At 36.9% G+C, this 23,663-nt stretch overlaps 2 protein-coding genes and 1 long non-coding RNA gene across 6 annotated transcripts in view; all 3 read left to right on the forward strand.

Annotated features, from left to right (window-relative positions):
• Nucleotides 1-6,634, forward strand: part of LOC111190375 (tumor necrosis factor receptor superfamily member 14) — a 41,812-nt gene extending 35,178 nt beyond the window's left edge. Inside the window, exon 10 of the transcript XR_007441379.1 lies at nt 4,955-6,634. The gene's annotated coding sequence lies outside the window, so the exon portion shown is untranslated. The remainder of the gene's footprint in view (nt 1-4,954) is intronic.
• LOC103044392 (tumor necrosis factor receptor superfamily member 14-like) overlaps nt 1-23,663 on the forward strand; it is a 38,315-nt gene that overhangs the window by 8,046 nt on the left and 6,606 nt on the right. Inside the window, exons 5-9 of one of the 4 annotated variants that reach the window (XM_049485624.1) lie at nt 536-620; nt 723-898; nt 2,053-2,078; nt 3,023-3,078; nt 3,844-3,955. The exons of 1 other annotated variant lie outside the window; for it this stretch is intronic. In XM_049485624.1, the coding sequence (XP_049341581.1) occupies nt 536-620; nt 723-898; nt 2,053-2,078; nt 3,023-3,078; nt 3,844-3,880 (380 nt within the window). In that variant the 3' untranslated portion in view covers nt 3,881-3,955. Of the gene's footprint in view, nt 1-535; nt 621-722; nt 899-2,052; nt 2,079-3,022; nt 3,079-3,843; nt 3,956-23,663 lie in introns of those variants that run through there. 2 more of the 4 variants (XM_049485625.1, XM_049485622.1) reach the window with 2 other exon arrangements.
• LOC125806072 (uncharacterized) lies at nt 15,458-22,865 on the forward strand. The gene is made up of 3 exons (XR_007441383.1): nt 15,458-16,099; nt 22,209-22,383; nt 22,741-22,865. It is a non-coding gene; the product is annotated as an uncharacterized LOC125806072 (long non-coding RNA).

Genomic DNA, 23,663 nt, shown 5'->3' on the forward strand with positions numbered 1-23,663 from the left:
TTGGGTTTGTAAAACTGAATAACTGACTTCAGTTTTGCTTTCAAATTATGGAAATAGCAAAACCTCAACCAGTCCTTTATATTTAACAATAATATATTAACAGATCCTTACTCATCTTCATTTATTTAACTGAACTGAGTTTTATATGATATTTTCATCTCCATACTCCATATTTAGTCTTCTTAGATGTTTTCTCTGCTGGATTTGACTCTGTCAAATTATATATAAATAATTTGATCTTGTCAACAACCAGAGGATGAGTTTTTCCACATTTTTATTATTTTTCAAACATATTTTGTACACACAATGATGCACCATAATAAGGTCAGCAGCAAATACTAAAAAAAGATGTTGACAGTCGAACATAGTGGTTTAACTGATGAGAAGCTACTCCCTGCATCAGTTAGGGTTAAATAACTTGTTGCAGGTAAAACATTTATCCAATAGGAGGCTCTTACGTATTTGTTTAGTTAAATCAGCAGTGTATATTGATCGTATATGTGTTTGTGTTTATGAATACTGTGTTTATTTACAGGAAGTGAAAAGTCAGATACAGTGTGTGAGGCGTGTCCTCCGGGATTTTACTCTCCACTGGGAATAAACTGCACCAGATGGACCGAGTCAGTATTATTAAATATTAAACAAATATATATAGAGATTTTTTTTTATTTCTTTCTTAATATATATTTTATATTTTAACACACTGTTTTCTTTTCTTTTAGCTGTTCAGTGAGGGATGAGGTGCAGCAGAGGGCCGGCAGTGCGGTGGAAGATGTTCAGTGTGTATCTAAAGCTTCCCGACACAGATACTGCATCATACCGGCTGCAGCTTCAGCACTGGCAGTTTTACTGTACACAGTTTTCTCACCGAATCAGGCTTACCAGCAAGGGAATGATGGTGAGTGTTTTCAGAGCTGATCTCTGGTGTAAAATGGACTTTTACTGTAGTAAAACATGATAAAAAGTTCTTATCTTTGATGAATTGCACAAACAGTTTCTCCAAACACTCTTCAGACTGGGTGACACGGGGCATAATTTACCCTGATAAATCACTTTTTACACCGTTATCCAGCTCAAAGTAGCTCCACACCTCCTTACTAGAATCCGGAGAGTCCTGATATTTAAAACCAGGCATTAATAACTTAAAAAGTGCAGAAGAAGATTATTAAAAAACACTACTAGCTTCAGCTCCGAGCGCCACCATCACTGTACTGATAATAACACAGACATATAAATACATAGACTCTGCATAGACTGCCTACTGGTGCCACCGACTGCAAGGCTATGCGAAGTCTATGTATATATATATATATATGTCTATGTTATTTTTGGGGTGTTTGTTTGGAGAAACTGTTAAAATTTCTGGATCTCTGAACGCTGTGGGAGAGCGGAGGTGAGCTATTCATCAAAGATAAGAATTTTTATCATGTTTTACTACAACTAAAGTCTGTTTTACACCAGAGTTCTGCTTTAAGTGAAGTTGTGAGGCTCCTGTCAAATGTTTCTGTGTACTTCTGATACGCAGACAAATTACTCAATCAATAATCCCGCCCCCCTGGTGATATCGTTCCCTCTGCGTCTCACCACTATCAGAGACACACTGCTGCTGCTGCAGCTCAGCCAATCAGCTCTCCCTCCTGCCCCGCCCCTAAACCCATACATCACCCAGTGCCCCTCCCAAACTACCCCTCCCATTTTTCAAATTTGAGCTGAGGGTGGAGTCAGATAAAATCAGGATGTGCACAGTGTCTTATGGCTGTTTTGAATGAGTGCAGTCTCTGCATGCTAACTTGTAAAACAGAGCATGCTAATTAACTAACTAAATGCAACCAGGCTTATCCAACATCACTAATACAACGTTACGTGATGTCAGGGTTTTTTATAAAGCTCAGTTTTATCTGTGTATTTAACAACACTGAACACAGAGCTCTCTCTAATCTACAGCTTAGAACTGTATTGTAAAATTGTCTTTATATATCATGATATAATCTCCTTCACCTGAGCTTATTTACCTGAATGTTGTAAACTCTGATCTTATTCTTTGTTCGTCAGGTGGTCCGACAGATGTCGAATTTAAAGTAAGTGCTGATTTATTTAGACATATTTAAACAAATTAAAGGTGATTTATATGATATTAATTTAATTTACTTTTTATAAAAACTGCAATGTATGTTTGCATTACGTAAAAATTTACAGATATCCCACTGATGGTGTAGTACATCATCCATCACCCACCACCCATCACCCATCATCCATCACTCATCATCCATCACCCATCACCCATCACCCATCATCCATCACTCATCATCCATCACCCATCATCCATCACCCATCATCCATCACCCATCATCCATCATCCATTACCCATCATCCATTACCCATCATCCATCACCCATCATCCATCACTCATCATCCATCACCCATCATCCATCACCCATCATCCATCATCCACCACCCATCATCCATTACCCATCATCCATTACCCATCATCCATCACCCATCATCCATCATCCACCACCCATCATCCATCACCCATCATCCATCACCCATCATCCATTACCCATCATCCATCACCCATCATCCATCATCCACCACCCATCATCCATCATCCATCATCCATCATCCACCACCCATCATCCATCACCCATCATCCATTACCCATCACCCATCATCCATCATCCACCACCCATCATCCATCACCCACCATCCATCATCCATTACCCATCATCCATCATCCATCATCCACCACCCATCATCCATCACTCATCATCCATCACCCATTACCCATCATCCATCATCCATCATCCACCACCCATCATCCATTACCCATCATCCATCACCCACCACCCATCATCCATCATCCAGAGCATCTGAGGGATCTTCTACCTTGTGCTTCTGTTTTAACATGTATTAATTACACAAAATAAGAGGTTTAAATGAATGATAGGTTTAAAATAATGAACAAATAAAAGCTTGTCTGTTTATACAGTATATCTTGTCTTTGTGTGTTTTTACTTAACAGAATCCTGTACCAGAAACGGGTCAGGGTACAGTACCGGCAGCATCATCCAACTCACCGTAAGAATAGTCCTGTGTGCTTCATTATACAGAAATATGTTCTTACAGCAGAACATTAACGTGCTGCCAGTGTTAATGAGAGTTAATGAGAGTTAATGAGATTTAATGAGTGTTAATGAGATTTAATGAGATTTAATGAGTGTTAATGAGATTTAATGAGTGTTAATGAGATTTAATGAGTGTTAATGAGATTTAATGAGTGTTAATGAGATTTAATGAGATTTAATGAGTGTTAATGAGATTTAATGAGTGTTAATGAGATTTAATGAGAGTTAATGAGTGTTAATGAGATTTAATGAGTGTTAATGAGTGTTAATGAGTGTTAATGAGTGACGTACACAAACAAGCACACTCTCAGCTGATGGTAAGTTTCCTCTTGTCTGGTGGTTGAGTGTGGAATATGGAGCTACACTTGTGTTTATTTATTTTTTTTTATTAAAGCTCTACGTTAAACTCAGTAATTAAAATTGTTCACATTTAAAGAGGATCAAAACAAAACTGAGATATTATTATAATACAGTAAAAATTATCTGATAAACCACAATACACTATTACAGTCCCTCTCCCAAACACAGGCATATATATATATATATATAACACCACAATATAAATATAATATAATCTTGCCAATCTTTGCAGAGTCATAATGAGAAGAAACAATATGAATAATCGTGATTAATCGCAGAATTCTGACTGATTAATCCAGTTATTTTTTTACTTATTGACAACATGTCAACATGTAATGTTTTTATGATTTTTTTTAAGGGAGGAACACACAGACCCTAAATCAGCTAATCTCTGAGAACGACGAGCACTACCACCACCATGCTTTAAAGATCAGCCTGTTCAGCTCTGCGACTTCAGTTGGGATTAACAGGTGCAGAACCTGCGTTTCATACGCTGTGTTGGATTCTCTACAGCAGGATTCTTCTTTGTCTCACGTGTGAAACAGTCTAACATAGTGAGTGGTACTATCACCAGAATGTGAACTTTCTTTTCTTGTGGGCTCACAAAAGTGTTACCTAAGTGTAAGTTTCCATAAGTCTTGTTTTTTTTTTCATGGTAGTTGTGTTTTGTATTTTGGTAAATTGATGGTAAATGTACTTTCACTGAGTTTCAGTAAATCCGATACTAAAGCTCTGACCTGTTTCAGAAATATAAAATAGGAAACGGGAAATGAGCCGTTATCTAATTTCTGATTTTACATATTTAATTGGAATATAAATAAAGCAATAACATAGTTTCCATGGTCAGCGTAAATTTTACAGTTTTTCTCCATTGGTTTGGCTCATTTCTTGAAACTGAGATGAAATTCTCAAAATAACATGGACAAATCCCCAAACTAACTTGCAGTTCCTCACAACAGAATGGCATTTCTCATTGCTTTCATCACATTTCAAATGCTTTGTACATGTCTCAAGCACTTAGTACATCTTTGCAAATGGTTTTGTACAAGTAGCCTACACTTAACACAATCATCCTACATTTAGTACATTTCCCAAAAGAATGCATCTTGTTGATCTATCCCAGTTGGTTGGTTCTCAGTGTAATGGTTGTTCTCTCCAAAACATGTCAGCACAATTTCATCATATAAGTCATCATCTGCAGAATAGTCTGCTCAATTCTCAAAATGAGAAATTGTAATTCAATACAGAACACATGTTCTGGAACATTTCATAAATTCATGAGAATCAGGTGAGTAGGTAACAGGTGAAAGCAGGTTTTGATGAGGAGGAGTGTCCCACATTACAGGTGATCAGTCCATCAGTTTGTTACCTGACAGGTGTTGTCTATGATTCTGAATGCTGGCATTGCTGTATATACACAGCTTGGCCTGGTGCTAGTATTTGATGCTAGTTCTGTGATGATATAACAGACGATCAGTGTAGAGGATTGGGTCAGGCATTCTTCCCATGGTGCATTGCTAAAGAACACATCAGATGTGATGTTGATGAGAATTTAAACAGACTGCAGTGGATGGATGAGCAGGAGAGAGAGGGGGGAGTGACACAGAGTAGTCAGAATGTTACCGTACTGCATTTGTGATGATTGACTGTTTTTTTACATACTGTATTTGTATTTTGTTTTGTTTTTGCAGGTTTTTGTAATTTGAATACATAGTATACTTGGTACATTTTCCTTTGTGTTTTTTTCTTTCCTACCTACAGTAATGTGTAAAGATGTACTTGTAAATAAAAATAGTTACAGGTTCCTCAGCAGAATGAGTGCAGTGTGTGTGGCGTGTGATGAGTGCAGTGTGTGTGGCGTGTGATGAGTGCAGTGTGTGTGGCGTGTGATGAGTGCAGTGTGTGTGGTGTGATGAGTGCAGTGTGTGTGGCGTGTGATGAGTGCAGTGTGTGTGGCGTGTGATGAGTGCAGTGTGTGTGGCGTGTGATGAGTGCAGTGTGTGTGGCGTGTGATGAGTGCAGTGTGTGTGGCGTGTGATGAGTGCAGTGTGTGTGGTGTGAAAATTGTATTCCTTTAGCTAGACCTCTGCTATAAAGATAAAACCTCTAATCATTTTGACTTGCAGTACTTACACAATGCCAAAGGGACAATGCATTTTGGGGGCACTGATGATTTGTGTGAGAAAGGAAATCAGTTTTGACACGTGGGTAAACTGTTTTTGGAGTGATATGAGCAGTGATGAGGATCCATGTAGTTTTGCTGCACCGTCCAGTTTATTTTGACAGGAGGACGAAATGAATGAAAATGTGCCAAAGCAATTGAGAAGGATCTATGCCATTTTTATGGTACTGACTATTTATATGAGAGAGGGACTTCATTTTGAAGCAAGAATGAACGTTTTGGGAGATATATGACATTTTACTGGTTATCTGAAGTGTTGTGAAGAACTGTAAGTCTGTTTGACCAATTTACCTTTTAGTTATAGGAATATCATCTCAGTTTCAAGAGATGAGCCAAACCAAATTAGATAAACTGTAATAGATTCATTCTTGAAGTGAATAGAGAATAAAATAAGCGAAAAAGATTTAACAGAAACAGGAATTCAGTGCAACTTTCATTTCTCCTTTATGTTTACAGAACAAACCCGCGGTTTATCATTTTTATTATGAAGCCTGGGCTGGCTCACAGCACTCCTCCTACCCCATTGGTCAGTCTGAGTGATCACATGCTCCCAGCAGCACTGCTGAGGTAAACCAATGGGCTCCTTGCACTCACGGCATTTCCGCTTTCAAATAATGCGGCTCGGACGTTTCCGGTTGTATTGTTTACATTGGCCTGTATAGGCAAAACTTAATATTTTTACTAGCGAGAGCTCAAAATGAGTATCCAGCGTGACGTTTTCGAGCTGTTTTCAGCACTGCTGTGTTCATACCAGACTACCTGGTTAAACCAAAAAACGTCAGAAGCTTGGAGACGACTGGCAAAGCATGCAGTGCCACTGCTTTTTAAACTGAATAATTAACGTTACAGCACCCAGGCTCCACGTGATTGGGAGAGGAGATCAGCTAAACGTACTTGCCTGAATGATCCACCAGCTAGCATTATTATTATTATTATTATTATTATTATTATTATTATTATTATTATTATTATTATTATTATTGTAGCTAGCATTTGTATTTTCTACTTTTATTATAGCTAGCATTATTATTATTATTATTATTATTATTATTATTATTATTATTATTATTATTATTATTATTATTGTAGCTAGCATTTGTATTTTCTACTTTTATTATAGCTAGCATTATTATTATTATTATTATTATTATTATTATTATTATTATTATTATTATTATTATTATTGTAGCTAGCATTTGTATTTTCTACTTTTATTATAGCTAGCATTTTTATTATTATTTTTATTATTATTATTATTATTATTATTATTATTATTGCTAGCACTTTTATTATTATCAATATTATTATTGCTAGCATGTGTATGATTATTATTTTTACTACCATTAATATAATAGTTAGCATTATTATAGCCAGCATTTTTATTATTTTAGCTAGCATTTGTATAATTATTTTTATAATGATTATTATTTTTATTATTACTAGCACTTTATTAGACTTCCATTTGATAACAGAAGAAACTAACAACTATCAGTAATGCACATAGCAAGCTAGTTAGCTATACTAGCTAATGCTGAGCTGTGTGGGCTAACGTAAATCTTGGTAGTGTGTAGGTATGATAGTTTATAGGTATATAGTTTAAAGTATTTCTCTAGCTTGCTAGTGGTAGGCTTTACTGGTCTCCTCGACGTTGAGGTTAATTTTTAGAAGCTCTTGTAAACACCAGCTGATAATACTGCCATAACGAGTGTGTTGAAAAAGCCAAACAGGAAACGCTGGAGCAGCACTGATGAGAATGAGGAAGTAGTTGTGCAAAGAGCGCATTAAAAACTCAGTGAAAGTACACAATACCATTAGTAGAGCAGACTTGGTCAAAATTACAGTAAAAAGGTCATTTTGTGGAAAATTTGGGATTGTTTTGTGTGGGTTTAACTTTGGGCAGACAGACAGACAGACAGACAGACAGACAGACAGACAGACAGACACAGACAGACAGACAGACAGACAGATAGATAGATAGATAGAATTTCACTTTTTTACAATTGCTAAGAAGTTTTTTAGCAATCCTTTAGATACATTTTTTTTTACCTCTAAATACAGCAGCACACCGTCCTCATATAAATAACTAAATTGTTAATTTCCTGCACAAAAGAACTATACAAAAAACAAAATTGTCATCTAATAATTTTATTAAAACGCTAACGCATGTTCTCTGTTCCAGAGCTACATATAGCCAATCACAGCGCAGCCACTATCACAATAATAACAGCTAACCCCATTACAGAAACAGCATTACTGCAATTATTTTCTAACATTTTATTAAATGTTTACATTCTATTATAAACCTTATTAGGTTTAATCCCATACATGCAGAAATAAAACAAACTAATAATTCTTCCTCTTCTTTGATCACCATCACACATTCTTCCTGACTCCACTGTTACTCTCTCTTATACCGGCACTAATAATACACTCCTTTATTCTTATTCAGAGATCATGTTTTATCTCTCTCTGCTCCTGTAGCTACACTGGCTTCACTCAGTGCAGACATTCCTATTTTGTGTGTTCATGTCACTGACAGCACCTTGACTTAATCTTGTGCTACATGTACATTAAAATTGTGTGTTAATTTTAATCGTTTTACACCTGCTATTGTTGCAGAAGCAGCAGTTTCAGACTGAATTTGAGGTAAACATGAGATGTTTAATTTTACCTTACTGTATTTAAGCGACTGTAAAGAAGATCAGCAAGATGCAGAATTGTGTTTTTAAAACGTAATGCATTCTGTAAAAACGAATGTTTTTGAAACTAAAATATATAATTTTTGTAGCACTGTATTTTAATGTTACATTTTTACACTAAGCCTGCAGTATAGTGTTTACACATTTCAGTATTACGAGCTCAATTCTCTGTAAGTGTGTTTTTCTCAAACACTAATAGCTAACAAGCACTCTCACAGTATTGTACATGATTTGTTCAGTGTGTGTTTGATGATTGGTTGGTGTTTATTGTGCCGTGTTTCGAGTTTTATGTAAAATTGATTGTAAAACTGTGCTGATTTCACGCCCTCACTAGGCATTAAAAGTCTAATATTGTTTACTGAATGTGTCGATTAAGCCGTTATTTCTCACTCAGCGTTCCTTTAATACCAGAATAAAAAGACTCAGAATAAAAAATGATCCAGTAAAGTTCCTTGCTGTAAATCTGTTTTGATAAGATGTTTTTGTTCAGCTTTTTTTCTCGTAATCCATGTGTTTTATTATTTGTATTATTTTAATATGATTTGAAGAACTATAGACCCATCGCAATTCATCCATGAATCTACAAGGCCTTCACCAAGCTGCTGCTAAACCGATAAACCATCTTAATCATCAATATTGTTGTGCAACATCAATCCAGCTGTTATATAATGACATCAAAATCCCCGTCAACCAAGGAGTGCGACGGGAAGACACTATCTCTCTAATGTTGTTCACTGCTGCTCTCGAAAACCTGTTCCAAAACCTCAACTGGGAAAGCTGAGGCATTGTGATTGGTGGAAAAATGCTCAGTTATTTGCAGTTCGCTGATAATATCATTCTTTTTGTCTATGGTTTGAAAATTGCAGCCCAGATAGCAAAAATGATCTGGTCCGGATCCGGCGCAAATCATCCCAAATGTTCTGGCCCGGTGTTCTTTTGCACGGTGGGCCAATAGCGGTACAGATTCGGTTTGTAGACATGGGCCAAATTCGGCGCAGCACCAGGCCAGATCTCAGAGATTTCTTTATCCATGTGGCCCAAATCCCGCCCACATCCGGAGCTTCATTTCACATCTGGATCAGTTCCGTACCGGAGGCGTACAACTCTGGCCCTGCATCCATACGCCCACTGGCCAGATGATCAAACATGACCACAAAGTCGACAGTGAGACAGTGTAGGTGATGAAGTGCGGCATGACTTAGCTTCAGAAACACTGAAGACGATGTGTCGAAGAAGACGAAGGACGTTAAGTTTTTTACCTATTCTGAACTTTGGCTGTGAAGTGTGAACTACACGATAAACTGAAAAGCAAAAGCTCCAAACGGCTCAACGAGCCACAGAGCAACGGATACTCGGAATTACACTGGTCAAGAAAATTCCTTATAGCACTATTTCTTCAGATGGGCAGGTCACTATTGCATGTTGTAACAACAACAATGGATCAACTGCCCTAAATTCTGGAGGTCATATTACTTTTACAGTCGAGTAAATTATTACAGAAGAATGCACTTTCCTACTTTTTGAAGAAAAAAAAAGTGTTAAGCCTATTTAATAAAAATATTTAGGGCAAGATCAAGAAAAACACTTTAATTATTACCTTTTTAACATGTATTACACCCTTTAAAAACATTTATTACAGCTTTAAAAAAATCTAAACATAAAAACTAAACATTGTGGTTTGGGTGGTTGCTTGCCATCCTCTGCGGTTGCCATGTCAACAGAGCAGTGGTGCTACATTGCGGTGGCCATGACAACCCTACCATCTATTATCACATATGTAACCGTCATTGTTACTCAACTTTGATTCCATCAAATGACAAAGGATTACTTATGCTCTCTGTAATGAAATGTGCAGTTGGTCAGTGTTTTTTAACCCTGGACAGTGTCTACTATATTCTAATGCTGATAACATTTGTCACAGTAATATAAAATACAGTCACATTGCCCAGCTCTGATCTCCACCCACAACTTGTAATGAAAGTGATGTGCCATGTTATTCTTTTAAAAGATAGATGTGCTGTTATTATTTGGGTGGTGGGTCATTCTCAGCACTGCAGTTACACTGAATTATTACAGAACTACAGAGCGTCCAGTAGTTCTCAAACTGTGGTACAGGTATCATTGGTGGTACTCAAAGCATCCCAAGGTGGTACACTAACTAGATGACCTCAGAAAAACATCTGCCTGCATTAAAATATTAGGAACTGAAATGTATAAAGTTTCTTGTATCTGTAATTTTTTTATGTAACATTACATTAGTTAGTGTTTTAGCCTGTATATAATCTGTTTATAATCTACACTTCAGTCCTTCACTCTCAGAACTACAGTTTTATCATTATTAACATTATAAAGTTTGATTGGTCCTACAGTAAAACCCTGTGGTTCACCATCAGTTCACTACAGTTTCTGCACTACAGTTAATTACAGATTAATAAGATAGTGAACACTGTAGTTCACTGATCGCCTCTCTTGCTGTTTATTCTCCTCTTATAAATCCTGAAGAACGAGTGGAGAAAGATATGAGGAGATGTATGTGTGTGAATTACACGTCTAGATTACTGTGTATAAGTAAGTACGTGTGTGTGTTTCTGTGAAAAGAATTGTAGGTGGTAGTTTAGGTTTTAGTTTGGTCATCGGTGATGCATGGCCTAAAAAGTTTGAGAACTACTGATCTATACCATCAGTGCAGCTTTCATAATTGATAATGAGTGTAGAAAGAAGTATGTGGTGTTAACAGAAGGAGAAAAAGGACAGACGTCACTGTTTACTGTTTATCTCTCTGATAGGTGTGAGGATGAGGTAATGGAGCATATTTATTAAACTGTTTAGTAAATATGTTTTAATGATTTTATATTTTGTGTTTGGTATTGTAATGTGTTTTTATTGTTAAAATGTGTTTTTAGGTCGTCGGTTTTCTTCAACTCCAAATGTTCCACTACAAGAAACTCAACCTGGGGTAACTATATTTTTATTTAATTTTATTTTATTTATTTACAGAGATATAAAGATATTTTAAATTGAACAGGGTGTGAGTGAAATAAATCCTATCTTGTTGTTTCTGATTAAGGCTGACTCTCTGCTTCTACGCTCTTCAGTGCTTCCAGCAGACAGGTAAGGAACAGGGCTGGAGGTGTGCTGCTGTTATTCCGTCTCTTTAGTAATGAGCTGAAAATGGTGAAAGAGTGAATAATGAGTGAAAAGAGAATGTGTCTAACAAATATATAAAAGCGTACTATTACCAAATATAATAATAAAAGATATATACAGTACTGTGCGAATGTTTTAGGCACCTGTGGAGATTTCAGTGAAGAAAAAGCTTCTTATCTGTGCAGTAAGTTTCTGTTTATTATCTCAGTAAAACTTAAACTAGCATTACCATAAATACAAACAGCAATTTTACAAAAAGCTACAAAAGTTTTCCTTAAAACAGCATCTCCTAATCTCTCCTCCTCTTAATCTGAGTTTAATAGAGTTATTTATTTCTAGTTCTCATCATATTAATCAACACCTGGTTTGGTGGTAAATCAGGTGAGCTGCTGACGGAACTGAACATATAGAAATCTGGAACTACAGCTACAGCTCAGCTCGACTCACAGGATATAACATACTTAGTTAAAAATGAGAATTCCTTCTTACGATTTACTGTATTAATGTTTATTTGCATCTGTATTTGCATCTGTTGCGTCGTTGCATTTTCAGATAAAAACACTCATATTGCTGAGATAAATGGATTAGTGTCATTTTTAAAGTTTAATAAACTTTTAATTTAATAAACTTTTAATTTTTTTTAACTTTTTAATTTAATAAACTTTTGTTGAAATCTTATCAGATTATGAGATATGACATAATACAAAAAATAAATAAAAAAAATACTTTCTGATAATGACATTTCAAAATTTCAGAATGACCACATATATATATAATAAAATATTTTTTTATTACTATACTTGGTAGCAAAATGCTAAAGTAAAGATCTGAGAAAAGGTCTGAGATCAGATGCTAAAGGGAGTGTGTTCTGTTTCCTGCAGATTCGAACACCTCGAGAGGACCTGAGGAGACTGATGAGGAGATGAATAATCCACTGGGGAAATCTGAGAACACCTGAGTTATCCACAGCTGTTAAAGTACCTGATGAATAAAGGACTGATAAAACACACTCAGGTTGATGCTGGATGAGGGGATGTGGTGTCTCAGCGCTGGGTGCAGTCTATTCAGCACCACTTTTGTCAGGGGTGATTCTAGGAACACAGTGTTTGTCTCTGTGTCTGTGTGTGTGTGTGTGTGTGTGTGTGTGTGTGTGTGTGTGTGTTGCTAGCTCTCAATAACATGGATTTTACAAATATAAAATCAAGTAAAATGCATGTAAAAAGTAAAGGAGGTTTATTTATAATAGAGCTATTAAAACAGTCACGCATTCTAAAATAAAACTAAAACAACTTTTACTAAAAGATCATAAAATGCCTCTGTATATTCCCCTGGTCATTCCCATCACTCAGTCTGAGTTTTCTATCAGCATGTGTTTCTTTGTATCACCTGGGGTTTCAGACAGGTAAGAAAGGTGCACCTGTACATTCTCCACCACATAGATCTGAACTCTGTTTATTCTCCTCAGGCTAGAGGGCAGCACCACACACTGTATTTTGGTTATTTTCCAGGGTTTAGTTTAGTGCAGATAAGCTTTGTTTGGTTTATTATCAGAGTAGGGAAGTGTTTATATTTTATTATGTTCTTTTCTTTGGTGCTGTTCAGTTTGATTCTCCCAGTGTGGTACTTTATAACAGCAGTTTTAGAAGTTGTGACTGTTTTAGTGGCTCTGTTATAAATAAAGTTCTTTAGCTTTTATTCATACATTTTACTGCTTTTATTTTTAAAAATCCACTTTACTGATCCCACAACTTCTAGATATAAAGTGGATCATAACAGCTGGTCACATGCTCACATACACAAGATGTATCTGGAGTTAGAACACCTGTCTCATTATATCTTCTATTATTCTGTAACATCATTTATATCCAGTACACACACAGACAGTACTAGTCTAGCACCTTACCTTTAATATCACTGATGATAAATTCAGCAATACCGCTATTTCAACCACTTAAACTTAGTTTTCCTCCAAACTGTGAATCAATCTCTCTCTCTCTCTCTCTCTCTCTCTCTCTCTCTCTCTCTCTCACACACACACACACAGCCGATGGCAGTTTCCTCTTTTCTAGCTTTTGAATGTGGAATATGGAGCTACACTGGCATTTATTTTCTTTATTAGAACTATGAGACATTATAATACACTAAAGTGTAGCTAATAAACCATGATTATTAAAATATGATTATTGCACACCTCTTTAGAGGGAAGAATTAGCATCTCACGCCTCGACTACTGCAATGCCCTGCTAACTGGCCTCCCGGCCTGTGTAGTAAAACCACTACAGATGATCCAGAACGCAGCAGCACGTCTGGTCTTCAACCAGCCAAAAAGGGCACATGTCACCCCGCTGCTCATTGAGCTCCACTGGCTACCAGTTGATGCTCGCATCAAATTCAAAGCTCTTACAATCGCCTACAAGGTGATACAGAACAGCTCCTTCCTACCTGCACTCGCTCCTGAAGGCTTACGCTACCTCCCGGCCGCTGCGCTCCTCCAATGAACGTCGCCTCGCTTTACCAAACAAACATTCACACAAAGCAATCCAGACTGTTCTCATACAGAGTTCCCCAATGGTGGAACAAACTACCTTCCACTACCAGATCAGGAGAATCTCTCACTATCTTTAATAAACTCCTGAAGACAGAGCTCTTCAAAGAGCACTTACACTCCTAACACCTCTAACTAACTACCTTCTACTACCAGATCAGGAGAATCTCTCACTATCTTTAATAAACTCCTGAAGACAGAGCTCTTCAAAGAGCACTTACACTCCTAACACCTCTAACTAACTACCTTCTACTACCAGATCAGGAGAATCTCTCACTATCTTTAATAAACTCCTGAAGACAGAGCTCTTCAAAGAGCACTTACTCTCCTAACACCTCTAACACGCTAACTACCTTCTACTACCAGATCAGGAGAATCTCTCACTATCTTTAATAAACTCCTGAAGACAGAGCTCTTCAAAGAGCACTTACTCTCCTAACACCTCTAACTAACTACCTTCTACTACCAGATCAGGAGAATCTCTCACTATCTTTAATAAACTCCTGAAGACAGAACTCTTCAAAGAGCACTTACTCTCCTAACACCTCAAACACACTAACTACTTCTAACCCCATTTCCTTCTTCCCCTCCTTCACTCCTCTATCCCTTTATTTCCCTTCGACCTCCTTTAAGCCCTATCTAAAAATGGGTTATCTTAATTTCTATTACTTTTGTACTTCTTTATTGTAAGTCGCTTTGGACAAAAGCGTCTGCCAAATGTAATGTAATGTACTTTTAAATACAAAATATGTAAAGCTTAAAAAAATATTTCTTCTGATTTTTTTTTTTTATAAAAAAAATGCTTAAATGTATTGTTTTCTTTAATATATAGAGTAACCAATTTTTTTATCTTTAAAGAAGCTGTACACTGGCTCCCCCTACTGTATGGAGGAAAGTTTACCCTGAGTTCATTATTTTTGTGCAACATCACCAAATATCTCAACTACTACCTCTTCCTTCAGTGTGCAGTATTTTACTGTGTAATATCACTAATATATAAAACATATACAGTAATCATGGCCTGATCTGCTAAACTGATCATTAGATGGTGAAATTATTTCTTATTTTGGTTTCTTTATTTTTTTTTATAATTGTATAATCTATTTACTATGTTATTTTGCACTTATATTATTATGAAGTTGTTAAAGGGCTGTCACTTTAGTTTTATAGGACAACAGTAAATAAAATACCCTCTAGTCCCAAATGTTGCCCAGGTCCACAAATACTGTGTCAAAATGAAACCTCACACTGATTCAGAACTTTATAAAACAATTACAGAATTTAAAAATGAAGGACTTTTAATTTGAAGCCGGGAAAACGGATGGGAGAGATTCCTTTCGTTTCCTGTTCATAGTGTGTTCCGTATTTTACTTTTACCTACATTTAAAACTAAACTAAACTGTAGTGATGGGCAGATGAAACCTCATTGGGTGTATGGCACATTTCCCAAACTGTATCGACACTGTGTTGAAACTGTGTTGCTGTATCACTTAATGGCGACATCTGCTGGACTAAGAAAGTCATTGCAAGCAACTGCGCGAAGAAATGCATCGGTCACGTGGTTTTCCTTAAAATGATACGCGGTCTGACACAGGGGTTCGCCTTGTTTGCTCGGTGCATGCGCTGAAGTTTCAGTGTCGTCAGACCCATCGCTACCAAACGATACAGGAAGTGTATCGGTCACGTGGTTTTCCTTAACATGATACGCGCACCGACACGGGGTTTCGCCTTGACAGCTCGGCGCATGTGTCGAGGTTTCAGGGTCGTCAGACCCATCACTACTAAACTGGTTTAGTGGATATTAATGGTGTAAATGTCGTTTTTATTCGCTTAAATACTGCAAAATACTTACAGACATGATGGATAATTCGTCAGCCGACATGTAACTGTGCTGCAGGATCTGGAAGAAGAGAGGAGACTGAAGAAACAACGATAAGCTGATTTTAAATCTTTAAAAGAGTATATTTTTTCAATTTCCATATTTTTAAATCCAACACAATGGAAAGCACAACCCTTATACACCTGTTCTGTTACCTACTGGGTAAGAAAAGAGTGTTGTAGGTTGATCTGCACGAGTGATTAAAGTGTTTTAACTCAAATTCGATATATTAAATATATTATAGTTAGCTAATCTAGCTGTTTAACTAACTCACCACATAATAAACTTCAAATATTCTTCATTCTAAAGCCTAATCTACCGAATGCCTTTCAGTAGATTAAAGAAAATCCAGGTGCAGAAAGTGAAAATCCGCTCCGGGGTTTTAGGATCCCAGCTGCAGCGGAGCCATGCCGGCGGTCTGAAATCCCGGAGCGGAGTTCAACTTTCTGGACCTGGATTTGCCTTGGTTGCTTTGTGTCACGCCCTGTATATCAGTATTAATATAACAACTAAACATCACCACAGAACATAATACATATATACATAACTTTAAAACTGGTTTAACATTATTAATTACAGTAAAGTGTAATTAGAGATATCTCACATACATATATATATAGGCAACTTCACCTGGTCAATAAAATATAATTACATAACCATTTTAATTTAGTATGTTTAATGATTAAGCCATTATAATAATGAATATATATATATATCATTATATATAATAACAATAATAATGTATGTATTAAAAAAAAGAGAACATACCTAGTAATGTGTCAGATGCATCTCCTGGTGTTGCTGCTGCTGCTGCTGCTGTTACTGATATGAAAATCTGACCCTACCCTGTGGGTTATTTACACTCACAGAACGCAGGAAGCCGGTGTGTCTATAAATGCCACACTGCTCCTGGGACGCTACCCTGCAGGAGCAGTGTGGCATTTATAGACACACCGGCTTCCTGCGTTCTGTGAGTGTAAATAACCCACAGGGTAGGGTCAGTCACTTACTGTGAGCTAAAGTGAGCTAGATTGTGTAATACGTTTACTGTGATGGGCTGCTGTTTCTCACCAGTGTGTGTGTGTATAGGGTGTGTGTGTGTGTGTGTGTGATAAGTGTAAATTGAGATTGTGTTTTGTATTTTAGATCCTTCAAAGTAGCACAGTTTGCTTTAATGTCAGGTTTATCCGTAAAGGTACAGTTAATCCCCTACAGTAACTCAGCTAGACCACAGGCTTATGTTAAGTCATTTCCATCTTAATTTGCATGATTGCCATACATCAGAGAGATCTGTAATACTTGTTTTTATTTTTTAGTGCTGTCAAGCTAATAATTAAAAAATATATATAATCTAATTAATTACATGCTCTGTGATTAATTCATTATTAAAAAGACGGTGCGTACATGCTGCAGAGAGGGGGTGCTTTTCATGGCGGGGTGCAGATTTCGGGGTGCAGATACTCTGGTGCAGAGTTCTGCACCCCCACCAGGAAAAGCACCCTCTCTTGGGAGAAGCTGCAGGTGACATGTCTACTTTTTATTATTTCTTAGGAGAGTCAGCGTAGCTTAAAACAGCACCTTTTGTATTTTCATTTTCTAAAAAACAGATGTACCTGCGCGCCCAGAGAGAGGGTGCTTTTCCTGGTGGGGGTGCTAAATTCAGCACAACACCGGCTCCTCCCACGGACGCGTGCATATTTTCATTGCGCTCAGTACCGAAAAACCAAAATCCGTGAATTATTGTGAAAAACAATAATAATCACTCCTTTAAAGTTTCTTCTGTGACTCATTTAGTGCATTATTTTCAGCAACATACCGGCCTTCTGAAGTTTAATCCTTTTTTGTTGTTTACAGGTAAACCTAGTTTTTAAGCATTTCTTTGTCATCTGTAGTTCAGTTTTTAGAAGGGGGGAAATAATTGAGTATAATCGAAAATGGGATTTTTTTAAGCATCACTCTCTCTCACTCTTTCTCTCATTCTTTCTCTTTCCTTGTTCTCTCTCTTTTTGAGATATTATAATACTGTAAAAATGATCTAGTCTGCCAGATCTAAACCTCACTACACTATTATTACTGTCCCTCACAATAATACTGGGATATTTCAGTATTAATAAAATTAATCATGATTTTAATTCATTTTTTAGTGACTGATGCCACTAATATAATTTAATATTTCTTAAAAATAACTCAAACACTGAAATGTATCCAGTAATATTCTTAGGAATAAATATTTGTAGTTTAATCAGTTAAAGTAATTCTGTTTTTTAACAGAAGGAGAGAATCCTGATTTTAGTATTTATTAAAAAAGCTCGAGCCGAGTCACAATATTCCATCACAAAATACTAAACATGATTATAATGAAGATTCATTCTTATTATAAAGTTACTAAAGCTGAGGCTACACAGAATAACCAGCCTCTTTATATTTACCACCAACCTTACCGAAACATAAAGAAAACTTACTAAACTGTGGGGTTTATACCGAGGAGTGAACTGAACCGTGAATTTACAGAACCGTTACACCACTACTGTTTATACTTCTCTACATCCAATCACAATCAGATTCACTCTATCTGGATGGAGAGATTTATCTGGATAGGGGTTTTATTGAACGATGAGAAGCTGGAATGAAAACCAGCTGAAATTAAACAGGAGTAACGAGGATATTTTTAAATAAATATAAATAAATAAAATAAATATAAGGAGTAGAAAGTTCAGGTAATTGTGTTACAATGTTAAATTATTACTCCAGTTAAGTAAAGAAACCCTACATTTATACTTAAGTAATGTAACAAAGTATTCATTACTTCATTACTTCACACCTGTTGGTTTTTAGTAAAATATTGTTTTATTTAAATGAAACTATTTACCTGAGTAATGTTAGTAATGTTTAAACTCACCTCAGCATGATCTCATGCAGTAATTAATCCACAACAGGTCAACAGGAGTGTTCACTCTCTCACTCTCTATTCCGCGGTACATCTCGTGTGTGTGTGTGTGTGTGTGTGGGGTGTGTGTTTGTGTGGGGGGTGTGTTTTGTGGTTTCTCTTGTCCTATTTTTCTTGTGTTTGCTCTCTGTCTCTCTATGTCTCTCTAAAATAGAGTTTCTGTAGCATCAAGAAGCTCATATTAAAATGCTGGAGACTCCCTGAACTTCCCTGAGAGGAGGGGCGTCTAAACACAACAAAAAAACTAGACAAAACGCATGGAAACTGATTTTATTTGCTTGTTGTTTATTGTTATACCCATGTTTGTAGTGAATCTTTTCTTCTGTTCTTGCTCGTCTTTTACAGTCTGCACATGTTTTTCTGCTACATTTAGACACAAGAATCTGAATAATTTGAGCAGGATCCTTTTGTGCTTATTTTGAGATAAAATGACTTAGTAAAAAGTCTTAGTAAAACTAATTAATACTATTATTGCTATAATAAACTAAATAATCTAATGCATATAAAAGCTCGTAGTAAGACATTTAAATTCTTATAAGAGAAATAATAAGATTTAATATGTTTTTACTTGCTAAGATTATTATTTTTTTGCAGTGCAGGCGTCCCCACATCCTCAGGGCTGAGTGTACAGTGTCGGTTGTGCGAGCGCCCTACGCCGCTGTGTGTTGGGTTGTGTGTTGGTGTGTGTTGGGTTGTGTGTTGGTGTGTGTTGGGTTGTGTGTTGGTGTGTGTTGGGTTGTGTGTTGGTGTGTGTTGATGTGTGTTGGTGTGTGTGTTGGGTTGTGTGTTGGTGTGTGTTGGGTTGTGTGTTGGGTTGTGTGTTGGTGTGTGTGTTGGTGTGTGTGTTGGGTTGTGTGTTGGTGTCTGTGTTGGTGTGTGTGTTGGTGTGTGTTGGGTTGTGTGTTGGGTTGTGTGTTGGGTTGTGTGTTGGTGTGTGTTGGGTTGTGTGTTGGGTTGTGTGTTGGTGTGTGTTGGTGTGTGTTGGGTTGTGTGTTGGGTTGTGTGTTGGTGTGTGTTGGGTTCTGTGTTGGGTTGTGTGTTGGGTTGTGTGTTGGTGTGTGTGTTGGTGTGTGTGTTGGTGTGTGTTGGGTTGTGTGTTGGGTTGTGTGTTGGGGTGTGTGTTGGGGTGTGTGTTGGGTTGTGTGTTGGGTTGTGTGTTGGTGTGTGTGTTGGTGTGTGTGTTGGGTTGTGTGTTGGGTTGTGTGTTGGTGTGTGTGTTGGGTTGTGTGTTGGGTTGTGTGTTGGGTTGTGTGTTGGTGTGTGTTGGTGTGTGTTGGGTTGTGTGTTGGGTTGTGTGTTGGGTTGTGTGTTGGTGTGTGTTGGGTTGTGTGTTGGGTTGTGTGTTGGGTTGTGTGTTGGTGTGTGTGTTGGTGTGTGTGTTGGTGTGTGTTGGGTTGTGTGTTGGGTTGTGTGTTGGTGTGTGTGTTGGGTTGTGTGTTGGGTTGTGTGTTGGGTTGTGTGTTGGTGTGTGTGTTGGTGTGTGTGTTGGGGTGTGTGTTGGGGTGTGTGTTGGGTTGTGTGTTGGGTTGTGTGTTGGTGTGTGTGTTGGTGTGTGTGTTGGGTTGTGTGTTGGGTTGTGTGTTGGTGTGTGTGTTGGGTTGTGTGTTGGGTTGTGTGTTGGGTTGTGTGTTGGTGTGTGTTGGTGTGTGTTGGGTTGTGTGTTGGGTTGTGTGTTGGGTTGTGTGTTGGTGTGTGTTGGGTTGTGTGTTGGGTTGTGTGTTGGGTTGTGTGTTGGTGTGTGTGTTGGTGTGTGTTGGGTTGTGTGTTGGGTTGTGTGTTGGGTTGTGTGTTGGGTTGTGTGTTGGTGTGTGTGTTGGGTTGTGTGTTGGGTTGTGTGTTGGTGTGTGTTGGGTTGTGTGTTGGTGTGTGTGTTGGTGTGTGTTGGGTTGTGTGTTGGGTTGTGTGTTGGTGTGTGTGTTGGTGTGTGTTGGGTTGTGTGTTGGGTTGTGTGTTGGTGTGTGTTGGGTTGTGTGTTGGTGTGTGTGTTGGTGTGTGTTGGGTTGTGTGTTGGGTTGTGTGTTGGGTTGTGTGTTGGGTTGTGTGTTGGTGTGTGTGTTGGGTTGTGTGTTGGGTTGTGTGTTGGTGTGTGTGTTGGGTTGTGTGTTGGGTTGTGTGTTGGTGTGTGTGTTGGGTTGTGTGTTGGGTTGTGTGTTGGGTTGTGTGTTGGGTTGTGTGTTGGTGTGTGTTGGTGTGTGTTGGGTTGTGTGTTGGGTTGTGTGTTGGGTTGTGTGTTGGTGTGTGTTGGGTTGTGTGTTGGGTTGTGTGTTGGGTTGTGTGTTGGTGTGTGTGTTGGTGTGTGTTGGGTTGTGTGTTGGGTTGTGTGTTGGGTTGTGTGTTGGGTTGTGTGTTGGTGTGTGTGTTGGTGTGTGTTGGGTTGTGTGTTGGTGTGTGTTGGGTAAAGGCGGGGATGCAGTTACAGTAACGGATTATTGACTGCAATTAATCAGCTTTATTTTTTTATGCATATATCAGTTAATTAAAACTACTGCAGCTCTAAAATAAAAATATATGTAATTATATTCAGACCAGGTGAAATTGCAATCTCCACTGTAATTCTGATTAGTAACACCTCTAGCTTTAGGTATCAATAATAAAGCTGCACAACATTAGAAAAAACTGGCATTGCAATAATTTTGTTTAATGTATAATACTACAATATTAAAAATGACAGAAATTATTTAAATTTCACAGTTTTAGTGAAATGCTGAATAACTTTTTTTCAATAACTGTGGCACTTTTTTAAACCATTACATATCAGGCTAAATAGCCTACAAATATTTTAATTTCAAAAATAAATATAATGCACTTTATGCATCCAGAATTGGAGCAAAGCAGCAAAAAATGAATTTTATTGTAATTATTGTCCACATTGCAATGATTATGCTGAAGCAATATATTGTGCATACCTAATCAATATGATTATTACTAGTAGTTAAAACTGTTATAATTGTAGATATCTAAATTTGTGGTATGATTTAATTTTATATGATAGAAATATCTACTGTGATATTTAAAAACATTTTACAATTTATAGTATTTTGCCAGACGATACAATAAGAAAGATTTTCCGCTCTTGCTAAAACATCTTTAATCATAATATGTAACAGGATTGTAAATGTTTTTGATATTAAAATGAATAAAATAATAAATGCTGTGTTTTAATTGCCGCTAACCTAAACCTGTTTATTTGTGTTCATGTTATTCTCTCGTATGGATGTGGTCAGAGTGAATATCAGTCAGAAGCTGGAGACTGATGTCCGATGTGAAGTTTGTGATAAAGGTCATCTTTTCTAAACTGTTTTTTTTTTTTTTTTTTTTCCCCAGAAATCCTGCACTACAATTCTGGATAGAAGGGAAAGAATCATAATGGCCCGAAGCTTGAACATGATTTTTATTTTAATTTTTATGTCCTTCTTGGACTTGGGACCACGTTGTTCAGCATGTGCTCAATTTGAATACGAAACTCGTGGTGGGAATTGTTGTCCTAAGTGTGAACAAGGTAAGACAAATGAAGATATTAGAATTTTGAGCTCTAGCATCTTACCTTTAGGAGAGTTGTGCAGCGTGCAGCTTGATTTAGGGCGTAATTAGGAGTTTTTTGACTCTCTGAGCTTATCATGATTTAATGATTTAAGAGTTTAATCTTGATGTGACAGATATCATTATTGTTGTGATTGACACAATTTTTTACCTCAATATTAAAAGAATTCCATTTAGCTAATCTGACATTAACTCTTTATTTACATTTAAATATCCATAATTTAATATATTATTTACGATTCAATATATTACGATGATATATTTAGAAAATGTTGAGATATGAATCAGAGTTAAAGTTATGCTTGTTTCTCTTTAGGGACACGGGTTAAGAAGGATTGTACAAAAATGAATGACACTGTCTGTATTCCGTGTATGGGCGCAACTTTCCTTGATGCCTACAACAACCAAACAGAGTGCTACAACTGTACAATCTGTGATCCTGGTATGTGTGTGTGTGTGTGTGTGTGTGTGTATGTGTGTGTGTGTTCACTGTATGAAGCAAAATCTGTTCTTTACTATTAAATTTTATATTTTAAATATGTATTTTAATTCATTTACTGTTCTTGGTATTTTCTCTTTCAGGTCTGGGTTTGAGAGTAAAGACTGCATGTACCCAAATGTCAAATGCAGTGTGTGAACCTCTACAGGGATTTTACTGTACACACGAGAGCAGAGGCAGCTGCATACGAACTCACAAACACACCAAATGCCTGCCTGGAGAATTCATACAACACATGGGTCAGTGTGATATTACTATTTAGGACACTATTGAGTACATCAGCCATTTTTTCTGAGTGTCCGAATCATATATATATATTATTTGTTTATTATATATATATATATATATATATATATATATATATATATATATATATATATATATATATATATATATATATATATATATATATATATAATTTTTCTATTTACATTGTAGATTCTCACTGAAGCATCAAAACTATGAATGAACACACCCTGCGACGCTTTTGCTTTTTTCTGTATATACTGTTTATTTGCACTCCTGAACACTTTACTGTACTTTACTTGCTTATCTTTATGTTTGAAGCCTGAAATGTGGCAAAAAATTGAAAAGTTCAAGGGGCAGTATATAATATAATATTATATTATATATCATAATAGATATTTAATAGAGTTAAATTATAAGGCGCATTATGTGACACTAGTAAGGAACTAGGGTGTCACCATGTTTTCCTTCTAATTCAGCAAAAACCTGGGCTA

The sequence above is a fragment of the Astyanax mexicanus genome, chromosome 12 (genome assembly GCF_023375975.1).
Source record: "Astyanax mexicanus isolate ESR-SI-001 chromosome 12, AstMex3_surface, whole genome shotgun sequence".
Taxonomy (NCBI): Eukaryota; Metazoa; Chordata; class Actinopteri; order Characiformes; family Acestrorhamphidae; genus Astyanax; species Astyanax mexicanus.